At 45.0% G+C, this 10,000-nt stretch overlaps 1 protein-coding gene and 1 pseudogene across 1 annotated transcript in view; both read right to left on the bottom strand.

Annotated features, from left to right (window-relative positions):
* The window catches only part of LOC109519188 (sodium-dependent neutral amino acid transporter B(0)AT1-like), a 5,773-nt gene extending 20 nt beyond the window's left edge, over window positions 1–5,753 (bottom strand). Inside the window, exons 1-12 of the mRNA XM_019875579.1 lie at window positions 5,287–5,753; window positions 3,999–4,139; window positions 3,771–3,908; window positions 3,059–3,240; window positions 2,859–2,969; window positions 2,606–2,718; window positions 2,392–2,520; window positions 2,005–2,161; window positions 1,733–1,937; window positions 1,333–1,492; window positions 1,090–1,252; window positions 1–1,011 (exon numbers count right to left, since the gene is read on the bottom strand). The exon at window positions 1–1,011 is cut by the window's left edge and continues 20 nt beyond it. Coding sequence (XP_019731138.1) covers window positions 865–1,011; window positions 1,090–1,252; window positions 1,333–1,492; window positions 1,733–1,937; window positions 2,005–2,161; window positions 2,392–2,520; window positions 2,606–2,718; window positions 2,859–2,969; window positions 3,059–3,240; window positions 3,771–3,908; window positions 3,999–4,139; window positions 5,287–5,563 — 1,923 coding nt within the window. The 5' untranslated portion in view covers window positions 5,564–5,753 and the 3' untranslated portion in view covers window positions 1–864. The remainder of the gene's footprint in view (window positions 1,012–1,089; window positions 1,253–1,332; window positions 1,493–1,732; window positions 1,938–2,004; window positions 2,162–2,391; window positions 2,521–2,605; window positions 2,719–2,858; window positions 2,970–3,058; window positions 3,241–3,770; window positions 3,909–3,998; window positions 4,140–5,286) is intronic.
* Window positions 5,754–6,385: 632 nt separating this feature from the next.
* The window catches only part of LOC109519185 (sodium-dependent neutral amino acid transporter B(0)AT1-like), a 5,886-nt pseudogene continuing 2,271 nt past the window's right edge, over window positions 6,386–10,000 (bottom strand).

Below are 10,000 nucleotides of genomic sequence, written 5' to 3'. Positions count from 1 at the left end.
GATGCACGTGGATCCAGAGATGTTGTTACCATGAGGATATTGTCTTTTGTGACATTTTTATTTTGTGAGCATGTCATAAAAAAACTCGGCTGCATTTCTCTCTCAGGTCTGATGAGAAGCTGTGATTATTCGAAAAGCTGATACAGGTGATCTTACAGCAGCGATCGGTAAGCGATCGGGACCTAAGTAGCCCTCACTGGTGAAGGGACATTGTGATTTACCCGTAATGTTGAAGAGGTGATCATTTGAAAATATTAAACGCTCGCAGATATTGACAGAAATAAAGCGTTGGACAGTCGAACCGTCACTGAAAATTATCGGGACAAATCACTCAATGTCGCCACATACATGAATATTTTTCATTACAAATAATAACCAAAATGACAGGTCATTTTGGCAAATGTGTTTTCTTGTCAAGTGTGTGCCTTAAACTGGTTGTGCTTTGCATGAATCAGTGACCAAGAAGTGGCTCAGTTCCCAAAACGTTGATGACCCCTGGTTTAGACTGCCACCCGGTGGCTGCTGTTGTGTAAATCCAATATCAGTTTACACTATTTGGACACTTAAAGAAAGATGAATTTAGATATACCGTAAATAGACATATTTTTTTTAAGAAAATCAGAAAAAAAAACAACTAAACTGTTTGTGGTATCACCCCAAACATTTTTCTTTTTTTTTGTCACACGGTATCCTGTTGCCTGTGAACAAATATTAAGAGACGGGCAATTGCCAAAGTCAGTTGAAACATCTTGCAATGTACTTAATTAAATAGCGTGCATGGTAAAGTTGCACTTTGCGCTTATCGCGCCGAAGATTCGCCTTCATGGAAGCCCATGACACAATACCAACGATATTCCGTCTTGTTCAACCTACTCGCTGCCTGAAGCACACATAGATAAACCTACACAACGCATACATGGGCACAATCACAGTAGGAACCCCTGCTAACAGGAAAATCATTCCATTGATCCATGCAGGATATGCTTCCGATGACAATGACGGGAAGGCTTCCTGTTGAGAAAATACAATCATGAGGCTTTTTGTCCAACGTTGAACCCGCCCATGTGTAACAATCCGTGAAGCGCTTACAGAAGTGGGATCCCAGACTAAATAGGTGAGCTCTTCTCGGGCTTGGGTTATCAGGTAGAAAATCAAAATGACCAGGACGATGAGAGGACTGATGAACCTCCACGTAACCTGCCAGAAGATGGAAGGCCTGCGTCCCGTCATGAACTCCACGTCCTCGTTGAACCTGAGACACAGAAGCGTTTGGATATAGTTCTCAAACGCTCGCCGCAAGCGGGCGAACCTGATCATCATTGTCGCGTTTACCTGTCGATGCCGTAGATATAAACAACAGAAACGAGTTCAAAGAATCCGATAGTCAGAAGCGGAATCGATCCGGCAAACTTGTCGAAAAGCGTCAGCCAATAAATCCCAGAATGCAAAGCGAAGAGGAGGGTGATGACAAAGGCACTGAGACAGGTGATCACTGAAACACAAAAACGCATCACAGCATCGCAATGTTACATCCTCATGAAGATGCAAAAGTGTCCGCTTAGAGCCTAGAACCTCCCAGCGCCATTCTTGCCTTTGTTGCTTCCCCAGATTCAAGGCGATTTTAATGACAGTGAACCCTCGTGACGATCAAAAACGAACCCGCGATAGGTGAAATCCGTGAACCAGTCAGTTTAGCGGCTCCGAGTTTTGCTCATTATTCTGAGAGACGTACCAGTCAGGGCTTCGTGGGGCCATTTTTTGGGGAAAAAACCCAAGTCTCTCAAGGGGACCACCACTCCCTCAATGTTGCCAAAGAGGGTGGAAAGCCCCAAGCAGACGAGCATGATGAAGAAGAGAACAGACCAGACGGGCGAAGCGGGCATCTTGGTGATGGCCTCTGTGAAAACAATAAATGCCAGACCTGTTCCCTCCACTCCCTGGATACACGATACACGTTAGTCACATGTCGAAAACAACACTCCACAACCAATGCGACACCTTTACCTCACTGAGGAGTTTTTGCAAGTCGCAGGTTTTAAGGTCCAGCGCCAGAACAGCCTCGGGATCGGAGCTGTTGAGATGTTGTAATGCCGAGTCGAAAGTGCTTGGAGTGATGCTGTCCTCCGGAAGATTGAATCCATTTATTAATGACATGATGTTACTGGGGAAGAAATATCGAGCGAGAATTAAAACAGGGGGATGCTCGATGCGCCGCAACCTACGACCGCCATCGGTGGTGGCTTTCTGGCATTGGTGCTTGACATGTAACTTTGTGACAAGGGAATTGCTCAACCTTTCAATCGATTTGAAAGATGAAAAACCTGTCAAATAAATAATACAATCCGACGTATCCTAAAAAAAGAAGAAAAAAAAACAAGGAAGTGTACTCACTCATTAAAACACAGGTCATATTTCTCAGTGGCCCTGAAGCCAATGATGGAATACGTAACCGTGGCAGCATACACTGAAGTCAGGCCCGTCACGACGGTCAGGATGACAGCATCTTGCACGCAATTGTTACTGAGGGAAGAGAAACAAGCACCGTCGTCATTTCCACAAGCGTTGCTCTCATACAGTACGTGGGGATGCTACAAAAGACCCTCACTGAACGGGATTGTAGCTGGAGAAAGAGATGAGGCCACCCCACGCCAGACCAAACGAGTAGAAGACCTGAGCCCCCGCATCCAGCCAAGTTGACGGGTTAATCAATTCCTCCAACTGTAACAAAAACCGTGACATCGCCACGCTGTGTTGGGATCCACTTGGAAGACGTTTCAATGGATACATTGGATTCTGAACAAGCGAGGTATTGTGCAAATATCCGAATGGCCTTTGTTGTTTGTGACATTTTACAATACCTTTGGGGTGAAGAGAAACTGAATACCGCTAAAGGAGCCTTTGACGGTGAGTCCTCGCACCAGGAATATGGCCAACACGATGTACGGCAGGATGGCTGTGATGTACACAGCCTGCGCTCAAAGCAACGACAGCAACACGTTCAAACAGCTCGTCCATAGTTGACACGCTAAAGGTGTCTCGTCAATCAATGGCAACGCACCTTGCCTGAGCTGCTTATCCCCCTGATGCAGCAAATGCAGACAACGGTCCATGCGGCGCAAAGGCACACCACGATGGGCCAGTGGAGGCCCCCAGAGTCCGAAATGGAGCTTGAGCTGTTGAGGGTCACCCGGTAGAAAAAATAGTCCACGGTGGAGCTCTCTTGGCATTCGGCTACAAAACCTGAGCAAGTATACGGTCCGTAAACATCAGTGGCGGGCCGCGCATTGTGTTGCGAACAGTTTCACCATTTATAATGAAACGCACCGAAGTTGTTGAAAGGTTTCAAACGAGTCCAATATCAGTGTCATTTTCGTTACCTTGTCAATTGTCTTTCCTATTATTTGTTAGCATTAAGCTGGTGGTCTTGTCAGTGTCGCTCGGTGAAATAAGCAGCGTGTCGTTTCTTTTTGTTTTTTTTTGTTTCGTTTGACAGTACATCACAACTGAAGATGGCGATCAACAACTTGAAGCAAGCGCTTGGGCCTCTTGTTTAGAAATTGCTCACGGGCGGCCGATGTGCTGCTTGCTGCAAAGTTCAGCGCCACCATGGAAAACAAGCAACTCAAAAAACTTTGACTGAGTGGCTTGGATCTCGAAAAAGTCGTAAATTGGGTCATTTGTCAGTTGGGGGACCGCTGTCCGTTGCGGTCACTGCCCACAACTGATAAGCACGAATGCAATGTTGTGGTTGTAAAACTCTTCTGAAGTACCTGTCGCGTTCTCATTGAGAGGACACTGGGTCCAAGGCAGTGGGCTCTGGAAGGAATTAAAAAGGTACCACATGACCCAGGCTATCAAAGCGTTGTAATACAGAGCAACTAAAAAGGACACCAGCATGGAGGCAATCCCTGGAAAAACACAAAACAAACAAACAAAAAAAACATCATTAAAGAATTGCGTGGTCTTTTTTTTTTCTTTGTTTTCTCCATTCAATGTACCCAGGCCAGTCAGGTAAGGACTGATGGCGCGCCACACTCCCACGCTGCCTTTGCGGAGACGCTGGCCAATGGCAAATTCCAGCAACAGGAGGGGCATTCCTTCCAACACCAGCAGGAGCAGGTAGGGGATCAAAAAAGCTCCTGGAAAATGACACGTTGGGTGTTTTTTCATCAGGAAAAAAAAAAACCCGACAAAACTTGCATCGACAGATTCAATTCATGTTTTCATGAGATCATAAGAAATCCTGCAAAATGTTAGAAGCACTTCATTTCCTTTGGATTGACTTTACGTCCCGGTAGCATGAGCTTGCTGTTGGTGAAGGTGACATTATTTTTGCTTATTTATGATGATGATGATGACGGTACAAATAATAATTAAAGTAATTGGCACCATGGCTATGGACATGGAATTAAAAACAATTATCGTGGTACCTTGAGATACAAATGTAATGATCTCAGAGACCACACTCGCATGTCAAATCATAATTCTCTATTGAGATGAATGGAAATGCAATTAATCTGTTCCAGCTCTCCCCCCAAATATACACAAATGTGTTTTTTTTTTTCTGAAGAGAAATTGCACGCAGCTGTACTGTATGAAAACACACAATAAGAACATTTGCACTTCTCATAACCTACAAACGCAGAATATGCAAGCTCAAAATGCAGCTGTACCTAATATCTTGCCCTTCCTTGTATTTTTGGGGGGCTGGTAGGTGGTATTTATTTATTCAGGTTGACGTGTCACTTTCTTGGTAGTGCCTTGCAATATCGCTTAACCTTTCGAAGACAAAGTTACGTTATAGTTTCAAGAAGTCACGGAATTGGGGCAGGTCGGTGTCCTGAGTGTGCACATTAAAAGTTATGACTTGTGAAATAGGACAGGAAGATCATTGTGAAAGAGGCCGCTGTTTGTAGGACATGCATTTTATGTGTTTTGGCTCCAAAATGCCATTAAACTGGGCAAGATAAACAGTCACATCATCTCTTATGTAATCTTCACTCTATACGGTCTATACGATGTACCGCCCGAGGATTCTTCGGGGGGAGCTTCCACTCCCACAATGATTAACGAAACTCGACAATTTTACACTCCAGCTGTCGTGGTCGGGTTATGTATTCAACTCGTCGTTTGACCTCTGGCACAAAGGACAGCAAGTGACTTTTAATGAAAGTGACGAGACAATTTTTGAGTCAAAGTTGGAGACTTTGACCCTCCTTAAGATGTCCAATTCTTCACCATTTAAGCTCTCATGGATCTCTTTTCAAATGATTGTCCTCATCTTACCTCCTCCATGGCTTTGACACAAGTAGGGGAATCGCCAGACGTTGCCGAGGCCGATGCAAAAGCCCACGCAGGTCAGGATGTACTGAGCTTTGTTGTCCCATTTCGGCCTGCTATCGGCTTCTTCTTTCTCCATCCTGTCGAGATCTTCATGGCAGGAGATCCGCAGATCCAGTCCCGGGTTTGGAAGAGTCAGTCTCATGGCGTCCACCGACCGAAGCGGAGGAGTCGTCTGCAGCCGGCAGATGAAGTGCTGAAATGGGCGTTTATTAGCACGCATGTACCAATATGTTCAAAGCCCAAATCAGCAATGTCGAAATCACTTTATGATCTTTTGTGGAGAAAGATTAGCTAATGCACTCTGCACTTTTACCCTTTTATACCCATAATTGAATGCTCTAATACTATTTGAAGAGCCCTTTTCCACAATGCTATAAATCTATTTGGATTATTTTGAAGGGGGGAGAAAAAAAAAAGACATTTAAATCCCGAGGCCTATAAACATTCATGTTAGAAATATTGACTGGCTCAGTCTCAACATGTTCAACAAGAGATCACGATGGAAGGAAGAGGAAGCGGGACCGTTTCTAAATTTGGCACGTGCGGACACCAGCCAAGGCAAGGCTGATTTATTGATATCGCGTATTTGATACACAAGCTAACTTAATTTGCTTCACATACTAAACAATACAACAATTATAAGCATCTACAAAGAGGGGTGCCCAAGTCCGGTCCTCAAGATGCCCGATCCATCCTGTTTCAGATGTCTCTCTCCTCCAACATACGTGATTCAAATGGTCAGGACCGTTATCAGGCTCCTGCGGAGCTCGCTGATGAGCTGATCACTTGAATCACGCGCGTTGAAGAAGGGAGACATCGAAAGCAGGCGGGATTAGCAAGACCCGGGAACCTCTGTAAAATTTTCAACATTTAAAAGCAAAGTAAAGAAATAGAAAGGAGTTTACGAAGGTTTGGGGGGGAAAAAAATGATTTTAGACTTGCTATAAAAGACCTTAATCATCGCTATCGGCAAAACCGGTTTTAACCAAAATCTAAAACAGATTTAACTTCTGTTGGCAGCTCGACACACACACATAAAATACCAAATAATATGATACAAATGTTTTATTGATCTTCCAGTGTTAAAATTGCGATTATTTACACATTTATTCAAATAATAACTTGACATTACACAGGCATTGAAGGTAATATACATGGGATATTAAATAATATAATAATGCAGCAGCACTATCAACAACACAAATGCAGGTTGAAATGGAAATTTACATGATGGCTAAAAAAAAAAAAAAAAATCCCTATCAACAGTATTAAGAGATTTGGTTTTGTAAAAAAAAAAAATAATAATAATAAAGAACCCCCCTGAACTAATACTTAATTTTATCATATATCTCAAGTTGGGCAGAAATGGTCTTGACTGTGTCGCCACTGTCATCCCTCCGCTTGCAGCACCTCGTCCGCAAGAATTTGAAAAGGGCCACGGCCGGGATGATTAAACTGGGAACGCCCGCCAGGAGGAAAACAAGAATGGAGATCCAGTTCGGGTACGGACGCTCTTCGAGGATGGGAAATTTCGCCTGTGAAGCCAGACGGAACAGGGAAACGCCGCGATCAGACACAGGGCGCAAAAGCAACTCCGACAACGGTCTGCCGCGAGTGACGCTTACCGACTCTGGGTTCCAGGCCAAATACGTGAGGGACTTTGTGACCTGCGTGACCAAGTAAAACACCAGGATGATGACCATGATGAGCGGGCTGACCAGCCTCCAGGTCACTTGCCAGAAGATGTTGGGCTTGTGGCCGATCATGAACTCGATATCTTTGTTAAACCTACGAGGAAGCAATCAGAAGATGTACTGATGTCATTTAAGCATAGCGCCTATGATAAGCGGTTGTATAACACGGTTCCCGGATGAGATAAAGACAACGTTGAGGATGAGAGAGGGCTGTAAACATGAGAAAGAACAGCAAAGGATCGAACCTGAGTCACACCCTGGCCAAATTGTGTTTTAAAGCCAATGAGACTTTTTTTTTTTTTTTTTTTAATTGACATTTTGACAATCTTCTCTCATCTTTACCGGGGTCTTAAACAATGGTGGAAAAAGACTTTTGATTTGGAGAGATATAGTGAATTGCCCCCCCAACCCCGCCAAAAAAAAAAATTTGAGAAAACATTTCATTCACACAACGGCTACAAAAAAAAGTCTACCCTACATTGGTTGGCAACCAGTTCAGGGTGTACCCCAACGACTGCCAGAAGACGGCCGGGCTGGGCTCCAGCATCGCCCTCGTGAGGAGAAGCGGCTCCGAAAACGGATGGAAGACAACTGCCATTTGAATAGGCGTGTGTAGACTTTTTTTTATACCCGCTGCATTCCCCCCCGCAGCTTTCATACAACATATGAGGAAAGCAAATGGAGCAATATCTTCCTGTCGGGACGTACCTATCGATGCCATAAATGTAGACAACAGCGACCATCTCACAGAGCCCGATGACCAGAAGAGGAATGGAACCAGCAAAGTTGTCAAAAAGAGCCAACCAGTAGTTGCCGGAGCGCATGGCGAAAATGAGGCCAAAGGCAAAAGGGATTGCGCAGGACAAACCTGAAAGCAACGACAAAGACTCGGTTTTGTTCACACGTCAAGTATTCCATACATGCGGACAACTTGTTTGTCAATTCATGTACTGTATATTTGTTCATCAATCTATGCCAGTCGCGCATAGTGACCGGCAGAATCATCATTTCGGTGTCCTGCGATCGTCTAGAATGAAGAAAAGAGTGAGCATTACCACAGACGAGCTCTTTGGGCCAGTTTTTGGGCAACACTTTCAGATCCTGCAGTGGTACCACAACTCCCTCCACGTTTCCAAACATAGTCGACAGACCGAGGCAGAAGAGCATGATGAAGAAGAGCACGGCCCAGATTGGAGAAACGGGCATCTTTATGATGGCCTCTGTGAAGACAATGAAAGCCAAACCTGTTCCCTCCACCCCCTGTGGAAAAATGGCGCCAAACGTTACCACACACGCACGCACACGCGCGGCGCGTCGCAGTGGAATGTCCGCAAAGGTTTTTGGCAGACCTGACTGAGGAAGAACTGCATGTCACACTGCTGTATTTGCAAATCTTGCACAACTTCTGGACTGGTTTGGTTGAGGTACAGAAGCATGTCATTGTAGTTGCTTTCTGTGATGTTGTTCTCGGGTAAGTCGAAGGCGTTCATCAGCTTCAGGATGTTGCTGCGTAAAGACAAAGAATACCTCGAACTAGCATGCGACATCCAAAGCCACAAATGGAAGCACTCACGTGGATCTTATGTTATCTTTTTTATATGTTGAAGTGTTGGATGTGAGAATGAATCACGATTTTTTTTTTGGGTGGGAACTTTATTTGAGAAAATGTTGAATTTTGGGGAAATCTGAATTTTGGGCATGCGCATGAGCTGAACATTTGCCTCCCGTGTTGCGCATGCCCGAAATTGCCACTCACGACATCCATACGCACCCTCCGATGCAGTCGTCGTATTTTTCGGTGGCTCTGAAGCCAATGATGGAGTAGATGACGGTGGCTGAGTACACTGACGTGCAGCCGTTGATGATGGAGATGAGGACGGCATCCTGCTCGCAGTTGTTGCTGCCCGTCGCACGCGGGAAAGAGGAGGTCAACAAGGTCGTCCAAAGTGCGGACGGTGTTCAGGTCTACTGGGTGGTTTACTCACTGGACAGAGTTGTAACTCGAGAAGGAGATGAGACCTCCAAACGCCAAGCTGAAGGAGTAGAAAACCTGCGCGCCGGCGTCCAACCACGTCGCCGGATTCATCAACTCATTCACCTTTGATCAGAAAACCTTCCATAAATCGAATCGAATCGCGTGATCTAAAATGATCAACGCTCCTTCCCCGTGCGCCAAAATGTGCTCGTCTTTATGACATGGCGAGACCGCGTGGCAAGACGTTACTCTTTGATATGACACGCATCAAATGAAGTCCCCCTTTTGTGTGAGAATCATAAAAGATAATCGCTCAATAAAAATGTGTTTCTTGCCAACATAACAACAGAAGCACGTTTATATCCGGGCGGTCTTCATTTTATGACGAGGATTATTAATCCGGCCTTGTGAGAATGTGCTGACGCTCGCAGCAAGGGCAGAAATAGCGGAGTGCTATTGCAGTATTATATGGCATCGGATCGTATAATTTTGTTTTTGCTCTTCACGGGGTCACTTAACAGAGACCGGAGTGACTTGACACTGTGCTCAACGGTTCGGTACTCAAAGGAGCCATCCGATCGCACTGTTCTTTTCACGGTGTGCGTTTGAGAATTAATACAGAGTAGCTCAAAATCAATAGCTATGAATCAACTTGATATTATATATATTAGGAGAACTATAAACATTAAAAAAAATGAAGAAAATATTAAAAGGGGCAGGGGCGGGGTGATGCTTACATCTGGTGTGAAAAGGAACTTTATTCCTGCCACGGAACCCTTCAGAGTGAGTCCTCTGATCAGGAAGATAGTCAGAACCACGTATGGCAGAGTGGAGGTGATGTACACAGCCTGGAGAAGAAAATTCACAAAGCTTCCTTGAAAAACCGGATGGAATCCAAATGAGAAGCAATCCGTCATCGGATGGCGGTGCTGCTCAGACCTTGCCGCTGGTTTCGATACCGCGGATGCAGCAGACGTAAAGCACGGGC

Source organism: Hippocampus comes, unplaced genomic scaffold (assembly GCF_001891065.2).
Source record: "Hippocampus comes isolate QL1 unplaced genomic scaffold, H_comes_QL1_v1.1 scaffold12, whole genome shotgun sequence".
Taxonomy (NCBI): domain Eukaryota; kingdom Metazoa; phylum Chordata; class Actinopteri; order Syngnathiformes; family Syngnathidae; genus Hippocampus; species Hippocampus comes.
This window is presented reverse-complemented; position numbering and strand designations above follow the sequence as displayed.